The 14,849-nt window shown below is 37.8% G+C and overlaps 1 protein-coding gene and 1 pseudogene across 2 annotated transcripts; both read right to left on the reverse strand.

Moving 5' to 3' along the window:
* Positions 1-9,100: 9,100 nt before the first annotated feature.
* On the reverse strand, positions 9,101-10,493 carry LOC148850568 (histone H3.3). 2 transcript variants are annotated; one of them, XM_088944144.1, is made up of 3 exons: positions 10,433-10,493; positions 9,657-9,805; positions 9,101-9,556 (listed from the first exon to the last, which is right to left on the reverse strand). In XM_088944144.1, exons 2-3 carry the CDS (start codon positions 9,803-9,805, stop codon positions 9,295-9,297), a joined length of 411 nt encoding a protein of 136 aa, XP_088800270.1. In that variant the 5' UTR covers positions 10,433-10,493; the 3' UTR covers positions 9,101-9,294. The 2 variants fall into 2 exon arrangements, with proteins under 2 accessions (XP_088800270.1, XP_088800271.1); XM_088944145.1 differs by having other exon boundaries at positions 10,235-10,493.
* Positions 10,494-13,560: 3,067 nt separating this feature from the next.
* Positions 13,561-14,483, reverse strand: LOC148850569 (E3 ubiquitin-protein ligase RZF1-like; annotated as a pseudogene).
* Positions 14,484-14,849: the final 366 nt, after the last annotated feature.

Here is a 14,849-nt window from a genome sequence, read left to right on the forward strand (position 1 = left end):
GATAGCCAATAAAGTGTTATTTATTAAAATTCATGAATGGATTTTGATTAATCAAAATTCTTTCTATATCATATCTTTTCCCATAGATTTTCCTAAAAAAATATATAAAAAAAATAAAAACTTATATATGGGGTTACCTGATTATTGAACGACCTCTGGTGATTAGTGTGGTGAAAAAAAATATATATATATATATATCATGTCAAACCGATACCTGATTAACACATTCGCGTTGTTGAATTGTTCTGTGAAGCTGGTCACAGATAATGTTCTCTCCGTATTTTGGGGATTGGTGTGACTCAACAAACTTGACCCATCCACTTACAAAACCAAAACCCATTTTTGGATGTGGGTGAAATATGGGCCGAGCAACCAGCCTACAAGGTGAAAACTCCAGCGACCAGCCTGTAAGTGAAAACTTCGGCGACCAGCCCGTAAGTGAAAGCTCCGGCAACCAGCCTACAAGGTCAAAACTCCGGCGGTTAGCCTAAAAACAGCGTCTAAGTTTACAAGTTCGGCATCCAGCCTCTAAATCCGATATCCAGCTCGCAAATCCGACAACCAGTCTATATTTTGATATATGATTCAGGGCCCTGCAAATTATCCTGCTTTCATAGCCAATGTGTCTACTAGCACATACCAGACGTTTCGACCCAAAAAAAAAGAAAAAACTTGGAGACATCAATTGTTTGATGAAAGGTGGAAGTCAAGACATTAGCGCATTGCATACAGAAAGTGTGGTCATGTACCTCCCTAGTATTCTACCTCTGTTTTGATCGTGCTAAAAATACTTGCTTGGAATGTTAGAGGGGAAATAGCCCAAAAACTCAGGACCATATCAAACATTTGGTGAACAAACAAAACCCAGATACCTTGTTTCTTTCAGAAACCAAATTATCAACAAAGGGGAACAAGAAGCTGATTAAGTTCTTAAATTATCAGAATCATGTGTTTGTTGAAGCTCAAGGACGTTCAAGGGGTCTATTATGCTAATGGAAAAATGACTTGCAAGTGTCAATCAAAGATTCCAATGAAATATTCATAAGAGCCCGCATATCAAATCACCCCCCACAAGTGGCATGGGAAATTTTCTTCATCTACGGGCATCCTCAAAGAGAGAGTAGAGCTGAGTTTTGGGAGAAAATGAGGCAAATTCCTAATCTCAGAAACACCCCTTGGGTTTTAATAGGAGACATGAATGATTTGATGATGCTTAGAGACTAAAAGGAGAGAACTTCAAAGTCCCACAACTTATCTAAACAAATGGAAAGAACAATTAATTTTTTTGCCTTACAAGACTTGGGATTTATAGGCCCTCCCTATACATGGACAAACGGTCAATCAAGAGGGAAGAAAGTTCTTGAAAGGTTGGATAAAGTGTTTGTTTCGCAAGAACGGTTAGACGTCTTTCCAGAGGCAAGTGTGGAGAATTTACCTCGACTATGTTCAGATCATTGTCCCATTTTACTAAGAACAAACACTAATACAGAGGGTGTTAAATCTCAGTTTCGTTTCTTACCCATGTGGAAGACTGTCTTAAATTTATTGAAAATGTTTGGAGACAAAACAGAAGGGGCTCTAAAGCTTACAATATTACTGTGAATTTAAAAAAGAAAAAAATGCAAGGCACAACTGAAACGTTGGAATAAGGAGAAATTTGGGTGGATTGAGGAAATTTTGAAAGAACTCGATTCAAAAATTCAAGAATTGCTCTTCAAGGAAGAACAAAAAGAAATTCAAGGGCTCTTAAAGAATTATCAAAAACAATATGACATGTGGTTGTTAAAACAAGAAGAGATATGGAGGTTGAAATCTAGGGAATTGTGGTTAAAAGACGGGGATAAAAATACAAAATTTTCCCATCAAATGACCAAGTTTAAAAGGAGAGCATAAGGAGTTGAAGGAATAAAAGGTAGTATAGGGGAATGTTTAACAAAAAATAAGGAAATAGCTAAGGTGTTTAAAGAAGCTATTCGGTCAATAGGGGACGTAGAAGAAGATTTTCAAGAGCCATGGATCCAAAATCTTAACTTACAAAGCTTAAATAGAGAACATTTCTCTATGTTGGAGAAGGGGCCAACTAAAGAAGAGGTTCTTAATGCTGTGAAATCAATGAATCCACATAAAGCCCTGAATCAGTGGTGGAATTTTTCCACCACTGTTGGGGGAGGACATCTATCAATCAGTGGTGGAATTTTTCCATTGTGAGTCCCTATGTGCAAAAGCCCTGAATCAGCACTTCGGTATAGACCCATAAACCTTTGTAGTGTAGTATATGAAATAATAAACAAATGGACGGTGGGGAAGTTACAACCAGTATTACAAGAAATAGTCTCCCCAAACCAAGTTGGTTTCTTGAAAGGAAGACAAATAACGGATCACATTTTGCTACCAAAGGAAATTATTTACAAGATGAACAAGAAAAGTAAAGGAAAATGTGGGTAATCATCAAAATTGATATGTCAAAAGGATATGATAGAATGGGATGGCAGTTCTTAATGGCAAGGATAAGAAAAACGGGTTTCCCACAAAAATGGTGTAATTTAGTGCATCAATACATTAGTAGTCCTAGTTTTGAAATAAAATTGAATGGTGGCATTTTGGGGCATTTTAAAATAAAAAGGGGTCTTTGGTAGGGTGATCCAATATCCCCATACCTTTTCATCTTGGCTATGCAAGTACTCTCAGCGATTTTGGAAAAAGAAGTTGCAGAAGGGAATATTGAAGGATATAAGTAGGGGTGCTCACAGTTCAGTTTATCAAACTGTGGGATATTTTTTTCAAACCGAACCAACCTAATCGGTATTTTAAATACCCAAATCAAAACCAAACCGATGCAACTGGTTAACCGTGGTTCAGGTTTTCAGTTTTTTATGCGATTGAAATAAAAAAAAAAATCTAAAACTGTCGGTGGTTGCTGCCGGTGCCAGACTGGCTGATACCGATGATTGCTGTCGGTTGTCGTCTGAAGTGAGAGTTTGAGAGGTGGCACCTAGCGGAGATGCAGAGAAGAGAGATGAGAGAGAGAGAGAGATGAGAGAGAGAGAGAAGAGAGAGATATAGAGATGGCGTTGGTGCTTGCTTGTCAGCGAGGCGGCAACCGGCATTGTCGCTTGGTGCTGGTGGTTGGCACGGGCCATGTGGCGGAAATAACAGGCAAGAAGAGAACTGAGAACTGAGAGAAGGTTTAGGTTTCAAACTTGAAGAGACAAAGTAAGAGAAACTGAGAGAGTGAGAAACAGAGAATTGAGAGAAGGTTTAGGTTTCGAACTTGAAGAGGCAAGGAGTAAGAGAGACAGAGAGTTAGAAATAGAGAACTAAGAGAAGGTTTAGGTTTCAAACTTCAAAGAGAGGCTGAAAGTTTCGATTTTCAAAGAGACTGAGAAACTGGCAGTCAGCAGTCTGGCACTCTGGAAATTTGAGACTTTTAGCCTTTCTCTTCAAACCTTTCAATTTGATTTTCAAAAATATATATATATAATATATAAATATATATTACTGTATATATTTTGATCGATTCGGTTAACCGCCGTTTTTTCTAAATGGCTAATCGAAACCGAACTAAAACTGTCGATTTTTTAAGAATATCAAACCGAACTGACCGGTTCAATTAACCGATTTTGCAGTTCAGTTTCGGTCGGTTTTTTTGATCGATTCGGTTTATTGGTTTTTTTTGCTCACCCCTAAATATAAGATTGCTGGCTCAAATCTAAGCATCACGTGTTTATTTTTTGTCGATGATTGTATGATATTTTTTAAGGATGATAAGGAAAATCTCTTCAATTTGAGACAAGCTCTTACATTTTTGAAAAATTTTCAGGACAAAAAGTCAATTTCTCCAAGTCTGGAATGTATTTTAGTAAAAACGTACATGAAAAACATAAAAGGATGTTAATGAGATACATGGGATGAGAACATTGGGATCCAAAGAAAAATATTTAGGCTCTTATATCTATACAACTTGTAGAGGTCAACATCAGTTTAATGAACTAGAGGAGAGAGTGCAAAATAATTGTGAACTTGGAAAGCGAAGTTGTTGTCCCAAGCTGGAAGGACAACTTTGATTCAAGCTGTAGCTCGAGCGATTCCCATATACACAATGTCAACTTTTATATTTCCATTTAGATATTGAGAGATAGAGAAAGAAGACAAAGGGTTTCTATGGGGAAATGATATAGAAAAGAAGAAATTACATTCAATTGCTTGGGACAAATTCTGCAAACAAAAGCACTAAGGAGGTTTGGGTTTTCGAAAAGGAAGAGTGATGAATTTGGCTTTATTGAAAGCAAGTCTGGAGACTTAAATGAAGAAAATAATTTGTGGGTTGCAATGATAAAAACAAAATAGTTTCTTTGATGAGAAGCTCACAAAGCAAGGTTCAAATGGTGGAGGCAAGCAATGAAAATGGTGAAAATTTTTAAAGCAAATACTTGCTGGAAAGTCAAGGATGGTCACAAGGCAAATACTCTTAGTGATCCTTGGGTCCCCACTTTAGCAGGTAAAATACCAATACCAAATACCACTTTGGGGCATTCACGAATCAGATGCATGGTTTCAAATCTAATAAAAGATTATGGAAGTTGGGATATAGACAAAGTCAGAGACATTTTTTATGAGATAACTATAATGCACATTCTTCAGGTACGCCTAAGCCGTAGGGATCATTCTGATACAATCTTATAGACCCAGAACAAACAAGGAAAATATACAGTAAGGTCTGCTTATTTGGCTTTCCTACACCAACAACCAACATCATCAAACTCCTGTCCAGAATCTGGAGTACCAAAATGCTATACAAATTTCAAGTTTTTACTTGGAAGGCTTATTGGGGTGGTCTTATCATAGAAGATAAAATATAAATACAAAGAGGAGGACACAAGTTGTGATCTATGCAAGCAGCAATTAGAAATTTTCCACCACTTATTTTTCCTTTGCCCTTTCTCAAAAGTTGTTTTTTTGGCATACACACGGTTGCTCAAAAACCTTTGCACATCATTGTTGAGGAGTGGTGGAATAATCTTCCTTCCTCACTTAACAAGAAAGAAAAATATAATCTTTTTGCGCGAATTTGCATTATCATGAAATTAATATGGGACGCAAAAATGAAAAAACCATGGAGTGTTTCAGAATAAATTCATTGACTCACAAACTCTGGTTTGTAAAGCTTAGCATTACATGATTCAGTAGTAGCAACAGCAACCAAAGAAATTAGACCAAAATGATGAGACAAATCGGGGTCAAGCTCAATAAGATATCACAGTTAAAGTGTTCACTGATGGGTCTTTTGATCCTGCAATTAGTAATGCTGGTTATGGTTTTGGTTATACTCTCCAATCAAAACTCCATTGTTGCAACAGAGGGTAAAAAATGCAAAGCCATAGGAAGTTATGATGGAAGCATAATCCAAGGTCTCAAAACGACACAATAGTTGGGCTACACCAAGGTCTCAAACTATAATTGGGAAGTTAGCAGGCACAGACAATGAGCTTAGGGGTGCAAGTTGGGCAGGTTGGATTGGGTTTATGATCAATTTGGGCCCGGCCATAAAATTTAGACTTAAGGCTCGAGCCAAGACCAAGTTCAAGGTTAAATCCGATTTTTCCAATCTGAGCCTAATCCATATTGTAATTTGAAGAATTTGGATTGGACTCGGGCCCGAACCGGATTCAAGTTCATCAATGAATCCACTCTAAAATTATACAAATATATATACATATATTTATATAGATATATATATACAAAATATGTATCTAAATAAGTAAATATGTAAACAAAGAGAGAGAGCACAAATTTAGGATATTGTAAATATTATGAATCAGGTTATGTTTTGTACATATTAGTAGACGTCACAATGCATTAGCTCATATGTTAACATATCATACATGTAATACATGTTTTGATGAAAATGTTGATGAACTGGTGTACAACAATTTCAGTAATGAATGATTTTTATGCTTTTGGTTGCCCAAAAAAAAGTAAAAAAGAGAGGGTTAGGTTGGGTTAATTGGTTATGGTTATCCACTTGGGTTGACACACGAAGGTTTTTTTTTTTTTTTGGTAAACAATTACTTGAAACTTGGATTACTAGTTTTACATCGATTTAAATATTCAAATGGTGGGTGAATTAGGTTGCGTTGCAATCTATGTATATATTAAAAAATTGGATTTCTAAAGGACGAGAATGGTTGGTACTTGGTAGATGGGTTGTCCCTCAACCCTCATCGAACCCAACCTGATCCATCTGCACCTCTGAATTCATTCTATATACGAATAAGATGTCATCACACTTGAGGTATATTAGAGGAAATTTGATGTGGTAGGTAGAAATAGCAAATTAGAATAAAGAGCTTGTTATAAGCAATAATGGTGAAGGCCAAAATCACATTAAATGGATCGGCTGTGATGGAAAATATACATGAGCAAGGTTTTAAAAATCAGATGGGATATGAAATTGTTCTGGCCACTGGTTCTTGGGCCGAATGGTTCGAATAGATAATTTGTTCTTATTTAAAAAATTAAAAGTAAATAAAACAAAAACGGCCAAAAGAATTATTTGAATCGATGGGTCAATGATTCAACTACCAGGGTCAGCAGGTTGCTAATCAAATAATCAATTTTAGCCCAAAATTGATTTTAAGATGAAAAAGAACCGATTACCTAACTAGTTCCCGAGTCAATTGGTCTCATTGCATGGTCCCATCCGATTTTGAAAACCATTCATATGAGAATGGTGGTGAAGAAGGAAAAGGTCAAAAAGATAACTTTTTCGGATGGTTACGAACTTACGATTAATCCATTGAGCTGGGTGGTTATTTTAATGGCTTAGATCGGAGGAGGTGAAAGCTAGGGGTGTCAATTGGACTAGATTTGGTCCAATCTAATCCAGTCTAATGTGAGTTCATTATAAATGGATCAGGTTCAATCTAATCCAATGAATGTTTTGGACCGGTCCAATTCAATCTTTGGACTATTTAATCTGTTCAAATTCATTTTGATTTAGATTGATTTTAATCCAAATTCGGTCCATTGACACATATATTCCTATCTTATATCAATGGACCATATATTGGCTTAATCCAACATAATCCAATATAAATTTATTGCGGACGAACCAGGTCTAAGGTTCAAAATATCAATACGCCCGATACGTCGGTAGGGGCATAGCGGGCATTTCAATACTTGTTTTTTATTTTTTTTCAAAACTGATTCAGGGGAGACGGTCTAGGACCCCTCCATCCCCTGAACCGGTCAAACCCCTGATACACCCACTCTAGGGACATATCGAAAAGGTCCCAGAATGATACATTTTGATCGTTATGACCCGATACATATCAATACTTTGAACCTTGACCAGGTCCAATCCAATCTAATAAATATTTTGGACCGGATTGGTCCAATCCAATATGTTTTATTGGTCCGTCCAATCCATCCAAATTGATTTCGGACTGGATGGGTCCAATCCATAACAGGTCCATTAACACCCTTAGTAAAAGCAAAGCAGGTCTAATGAAACAAATAGTGAAAATGGCGGCCTGGAACATAACGAATTTAACTGAAGATTGCCTTTGTTTTGTTACTTGTTAGAACCACGAAATTAAATGTTAAATTTTATCATATGCAAGTGTTGATTGATTTGCAAATGAAGCTAAAATAAAGTTATAGTCAAACAGATCTGGTGGTATAAATGTAGAGTGCAAAGCCTAATATTTTGTATTATTTTATATGTATTTGCACTGTATGATAAACTGCTTTGACATCCTAGATACTATCATCAAAACATCCCTCATTAACGGAGTTTAGGTCATTTTGATAGTTTCGATATTAGGTTTATTTACTCATTTATCGAAAAAAAGAAACATATTAGGCTTATTTGGGCATCATTTGGCTTAGATTTTAGAAATGTTAATGTATTACTTAACTCGATACAATACTTTGATGGATGAGATTTAATAATCGACATCACAAGGCTACTTTGATAGATTAAACTTTGGGTGCAGATTTCAAGCATCTAATGGGTCCAGCTTAAACGACTCTTGGTCCATCATTTGTGGATTATTGAGATCAATGCACTGATCTCAATAGACAGGTGCAAAGGATAATCTCAGTACATTACATGGTCCACTTTTTTTCTGGATATTTAATAGCACTTTTTACAACACTTCCATGGTACAGATTAATTTTGAAACCATTTCAAAAGGGGGTTGTGAACGGTCCATGCCCCATTCCCAGGATCTTGTATTTCTGGTATTTTTTTCAAAAAAAAAAAATAGCCCAAATTTTTCCCCAAGTAGTGACTTCTGAAGGTACAACCCGACATATTTTCAGCGAAACAGAAAATTTAAAACTTCGACTCATCCATAATCAACTAGCAATCCAATTTCAATTAGAACTTGATTTCCCAATTCCACATTCTCATCTCACATTAGGGAACAGCAAAGATAAGAATTATGATTTTCCTGAAAACAATTTTCGCAGCCCTTAAGAAGGTTCAACTTAGCACTTCACAGCTCTAACGGGCATTTCTCCTCTCAAACCCATATACGATGTTTGAGCTGGAGAGGCCTCTCCATATCAGCTTTTGGGTGTCGCTATTGGAGTATATAGCTTTTAGTGACGAACTGATTGATGGTTTGTTGCTGTGCAAGGTGGGGGTTTCGATTCACACGGCTGCATAGAGGGATGAAATTTAGTGGAACTACTAATTGAAGAATAATTTCAAACAGATTAGAGTTGAACGAAGCACAAAATAAGCCAACGGATACACCACAGTGAGAATAGCCATTTTATAAACACAAGAACAAACTAATGTAATATTAGAAAGGGCCTTCAACCGATTTGTCAATCACCATCCTTAATTCGCGCAAAAAATCAAAACACCGTTTAAAAACATTCGGTCAAAACCACAAAAAAGGGCCTTCAACCACCACCATCCTTCATTCCCACACCCCGCCATTTACAAAATGAATGAACAGTGCCCAAGAAACAAGCAAGGAAAGCATAGGTGCACGTTTGTGGTTTGGACGAAAATCACATCAAAAGACGTAGGAAGTGGAAAGTCGGTTTTAACACAGTAAACAGAACAATATACACCAAGTTCCAAAAAAAAATTGTAAACTCAATCCATGTTAAACTGCACATCACACCACCGTATGTACCACGGAAGAGTCATCATTGTATTCACTTACTACAACTTGTTTCAAGTCCTGTTTCTTAAAAAAAGATTAAAAAAAATGAACAAAACAGTAGCAACACCCCCCAGCCAACACATTGTTGATGGTTGATCAAACACCAGCTTCAGGCCCTCTCACCACGGATCCTACGAGCCAACTGGATATCCTTGGGCATGATCGTGACTCGCTTGGCATGGATGGCACAGAGGTTAGTGTCTTCAAACAGTCCCACTAGGTATGCTTCGGCCGCCTCCTGCAAAGCCAACACAGCGTGGCTTTGGAAACGGAGATCCGTCTTGAAGTCCTGAGCGATTTCACGAACAAGCCTCTGAAACGGAAGTTTCCTGATAAGGAGCTCCGTACTCTTCTGGTACTTACGAATTTCACTGTATGATACCAAGAATAGAATGAATAACAAGTTTGGTCAACAAATAAAATTTGCGTGTAAGGATCAACGGAAAGACAACCAAGATCTTCGCCTCTTACCGGAGGGCAACAGTTCCTGGACGGTATCTGTGAGGTTTCTTCACACCTCCGGTGGTCGGTGCAGATTTACGAGCTGCCTTGGTAGCGAGCTGCTTCCTGGGTGCCTTTCCTCCCGTGGACTTGCGAGCAGTTTGCTTCGTACGAGCCATCTATATTTGCAAAATTTCCAAGGTCGAACGATCAAAACCTTTCGAAATAATCCTAATAAATATGAACATAAATACTACACCCGAGAGGAAAAAATAACCCCCTTTGAAATAAATGAAGTACTTTCAGAAAGTATATACAATTTAAAAACCCTTCAGGATACACCAGAAAATTTGTATAGGTCAAACAGAGTATTTGTCCCTTGTTTGGAACTAACTCGAATTCTACACAGTGCAATTCTAAGAAACAAGAGACCAAAGAAACCCTAACTCTAGGTGAATGTCGAGACTACAGATTTAATCCCAAAATTTTGAAAAATTATAAAACCATTGACTGTATGGGATAGGCTATTTAAATAAATACAAATCTAGAATAGCCTGACGAAAAATGTATAGATAGATATCCAACAATTTCAAACAAGAAAGACCTACCTAGACGATAGAAACAAAAACAATCCAAGATTTCCTAGAAAAAACGAAAGAATAATCATCTCTGGTTCTCCAGAAAGAAATTAGCATAGATTGAAAAATAACAATTATCATTGAATGAACAATGAATGAAACCTAAGACTAATTAAAAATTCAAAAAGGAAAAAGGAAAGGAAAAAATAGAGAGAAACCGATGATTACCTCTCTATCTTTGGATTGATTTCCGCAAGACTCCCGCTCAAATCACCACAAACTAAAGTTCGCAACACGGACCGGTAAATCCCCTATTTATAGACAGAATGAGTCGGCGGTAATGCCCAATTGGACGGTTACGATACTCCTATACTGTGTTTTTTTCCGTTTTAATATCCAACGGTGGAAATTGGCTGCCGTTGTGTTTCTTTGACTGATGCCAACGGCTGCGATATGCACTTTTTCCCCGGGGCGGATCGTCACACTTCAATACTCGCTTCCTATTGGTTGAATCCTTCCCTAAGAGGATCGCTGTGATATTTTACAATGCCTTTTTTGTGTCCTTCGATGGTAGTTTCGTTGGCTCCGCACTTTGGTTTGGATTTTTTGCACTTTTGGGGATATAATTGGAAACCGGAAGTGCATTGGGCCGTTGTCCGTTGACCTCCAATTCGTTTAACTAACGGGACCCGTGAAATGCACGAAATTTGTTAAATTTTATTATATTCTGGGGGTTTTGTATCTAAGTCTAAATCTGATCGTATAGATTAGATGAATCCTGCCCGTAAATTTATGATGCCATAGGGGCTATTAATAGATTAAGAGAGGGTTGTAATTTTAAATTTATGATGGTGGATTGCAGTCCACCTATCCTTATATAAGGGATAATGGTGGATCACGTGTGTTGCATGTGCAAATTCATAAAGTAACGCATTCAACATAAAGTTTATTAACTCACAAATAAACATGAAAAGGAAAGAGTTTGAAGTTATATCTATTTCTAATTAACTTAATGAAAATTAAGTAATGTTAAATACAAAATGAAGGAGCTACTCTTCCCACTTTTTATACATTACACAATCAGGTCCAATGGACATGTAAAAATAACACAATGATCCAAGGGGCATGTAGGCAGTGTGTTCTTTCCATAATTGTATCTGATGATGTAATCTAGTAAGTTTTAGTCGTCGGTTATCTCGCCTTCGATAGAGCTGAAGTTTCTTGAAATAATGAAGGAGTTGGAGACTTTCAGGGAGGAACTCGATTGGAACACTCTGAAGCTCAAGTTAGTGCTCTTAAAAAGGTAAGAGGAAACAATGGATTTCAAGACTATAAAGCACAAAATATCATATACTTTCTTCCCTATGAGATGGGGGCTTTTATAGTCACCTTGTATACTTACTTCCGAACCCTTGTTAGTTCAGGTATCATTACTTCGCCAGATCGGGTCACTTCCTCTGACAGATCGGGTCACTTCCTCTACCAGATCAAGGGTCATTTCGGGTGTCATAACCTCCACTGTTCCTTGTCAAGACCGTCCCTGCCACGTTGGAAATGGCAGTGGCAGGTGGCCGTTGGGGGACGGCTGTCATGTGTCGGACCCCTAATCAGTCAGGTGCACTGCCTCCATGTACAGGCTTCTTGGGCGTCAGGTACAATTCAGTCAAGCGACTTGGAGCCGAAGTGGTGTGTGAGGTGAAGTCTTGAGTTCGGACAGAAGTATGGCCGGAACTGCCCCTGAGTGGGCAGTTTGGGTCTTTGCCTTTTGTGCTTTTGTAAGGCTCAGGACCTTGAAGGGAGAGCTCGGGTTCCTCCTTGGGGAGCTCAAGATTCTTTTCCTTGGAGCTCGGGTTACGGGCCCGTTACTGTGCCGAGCTAGCGCTTCTACCAAGTCACTCTCGGTTGCTTCCACGTGTCATATGGCCAAAGGGGTCAGATCAAATCTTCCTCCATCAGTATCCATTAAAATTTATGTGGTGTTTGATAAATCTTAAATCTAAAATCTGAAAAGTTAAAAAAAATATTATTTGTGTATAAAATCTCAAAAGAATCATAGGTGCTTTTCTACTTTTTAGAGGCTCTAAATCTATAAGTTTGTCTGTGTTGAATCAACTCTTTGTCATCTAAAATTCACTAATTTTACCCCTAAAACATAATATTTGGAAATGTTGAGTTCAATTCGCATTATCTCATAAAAAATGATTTTTAGCTTCAACATAATATTGAAATGACACAAATAAAAATTAATAATTAAGAATTACTAATTAAAAAATAATTAATGACTATAAAAATATTAAAATATTTAATATTTAATATTTTACACAAATAAAAATTAAAATGATTTATAAAAATTAATGAAACAATTAAAAATGACTAGTTAATAAAAATAATTAATAAATAACACGATTAAATTTAATAAAAAAACTAATGCTTAATAAATAATATTAAAATAATTAATAATTAGTAAAAATAATGTATAAATAATAACAATAATAACCTCTCCCTAAAGTTTATGACAATCATAAAAACTTCCGCTAGAGTTGCAATTTAGCAAAAATCTCCCCTAAATTTTTAAAGAATTCAACAAAAATCTCCCTTTCGTCTATCTTTAAACGTTAAAACGATGAATCAAAATTTCAAAATACCTATTTTACCCTTTCACAAATGAGTTTATATCTATTTTTACTGATACCGCCAGAAGGCCGCTCGTTCTCCTCATCTGCCAATGACACTTCTATCATCACCGTCAAATCAGTGTCCCCGTCATCAGCCACAAGATCGACCCACCCACCCACACTGTCCAAACCACCCCAAAGGAACTCAGTTTTTTCAGAGACATGACCGTCATGCGCCGTATGGAGATCGTTGCAGATTCGCTCTACAAGTCTAAGCTCATCCACGGTTTTTGTCATCTCTATGACGGCCAAGAAGTCGCCTCCGTTGGCATGGAAGCTACCATCGCGAAGCCATCATGAAGAAGGACTGCATCATCACGGCCTACCTGGATCACTGTATTTTCCTCAGCTGGGGTGAGACCCTTCTCGAGTCCTTTGCTGAACTGATGGGTCATCAAGCTGGTTGCTCTAAGAGAAAGGGAGGCTCCATGCATTTCTACAAGGACTCTGGCTTTTATGGTGGGCATGGAATTGTTGGTGCAGAAGTACTCCAAAGATAATATTGTCACGTTCTCTATGTACGATGATGGTGCAATCAATCAAGGCCAATTGTTCGAAGCACTGCGTATGGCAGCTCATTTGGATCTGCCCGCAATTTTGGTCTGTGAGAACAACCATTGTAAGCGAATGAGATAAAGAAGTAATACAATTTTACCTCAATTGAAACTAGAAACTTTTCTTTCATTGGTGGTTCTTATGCCAGTGGCAGTTACTGACCTCCTCCCTTTGAGAATCCACAACATCATCAATACAAAAATCATTATCAAATGAAGACTGCAATTTGTGGCCGACAAGCTGGGCAAGAATTGTGAATTTGCAACCAAGGAACAATGCAGTTGCAATGGTAAACATGCTTATATGACATCTCCCTAACTTCTTCACTAATCTTAAACTCCTTACAATATGGACAATGTGAATAATCCTTCAAATGGGTCTCTGTGATTTTCTCTCTCGGCATGGCATCAATGGTTGAAGTAGGTGCTGGAGGCAATAGCCGATCATTTTGGGTCAATTCCTCAATCAGCTCATTCAACCTTGGCCCGACAAATTAATCTCTAGGGACAACAGCCCAGGGCAACAGATTTTCCGGCGGGGACATGGTTCCGGTCGGACGAGGACGATTAGCGGGTCGGATTATAATCAAACGTCTGGGCCTATGCCGAAGTTCAGCCTTCGGTTTCAAGCGAAATCTCCCGTCGAAATCATGAACAGGCTGACACATTGGGGGTCAAGCATGAGAGACATGGCTTCTAATAACCGGGCCTCAGGAGGTGAATCGAGAACAACGAGGTCAAGAACAAACCTGGGCTTGGCCACGTCAAGCTCATGGAGGAATTGACCGAAATGGCAGGGGCAAAAAATCTCAGATGTGATGGAAGCAGCAACCCTGACTGTTCGCTGGCACTGGTAACACCGGTAAAGATGGTAGCTCCCGATGCCATTGACTCTTACATGAGGAAGGCTTACAGACATAATTGCTAGCTTCCATGTTCAAATGGGATTTTGATTTTTTTCTGGGTTTACGGATGTGTGTGTTTGTGGAGAGAATGCAATGAATAGAGATTAATAGAAAGAAGGCATACATGTATAGAGATTAGAAAGGAATAGAGAAAGGAATGGCTTTTGGAGTTGTAGAAGGTGATTCTCTATTTCCCTCACGATCTGCCTTGCCACCTAACCCTCCATCTTCAATCTCCTCCAACTAGAGGAAAGGATGAGTGAAGAACGATGCAAAGCCTTCTGAAAGCCCTTCTGTCGACATACGGGAGAGGAAAAGAGGATAACATATCGAAAAGATATTTCAAAAACAATAGATATAAACTAATTTGTAAAAGGGTAAAATAGGTATTTTAAAATTTTGATTCACTAATTTAACATTTTCTATATTTGTCATTGACGGAAGGGAAGTTTTTGTCAATTTTTTTTTAAATTTAGGGGAGGTTTCTGCTAAAGTGAAACTTCAGGGGAGG

The sequence above is a fragment of the Nelumbo lutea genome, chromosome 5 (assembly GCF_056320005.1).
Source record: "Nelumbo lutea isolate HS-2025 chromosome 5, American lotus-T2T, whole genome shotgun sequence".
NCBI lineage: Eukaryota > Viridiplantae > Streptophyta > Magnoliopsida > Proteales > Nelumbonaceae > Nelumbo > Nelumbo lutea.

Coding starts and splice junctions, on each gene's coding strand:
- LOC148850568 (XM_088944144.1), bottom strand. CDS start 9,805: ATGGCTCGTACGAAGCAAACTGCTCGCAAGTCCACGGGAGGAAAGGCA. Junction 9,557..9,656: donor CCAGGAACTGTTGCCCTCCG/GTAAGAGGCGAA, acceptor GGTATCATACAG/TGAAATTCGTAAGTACCAGA.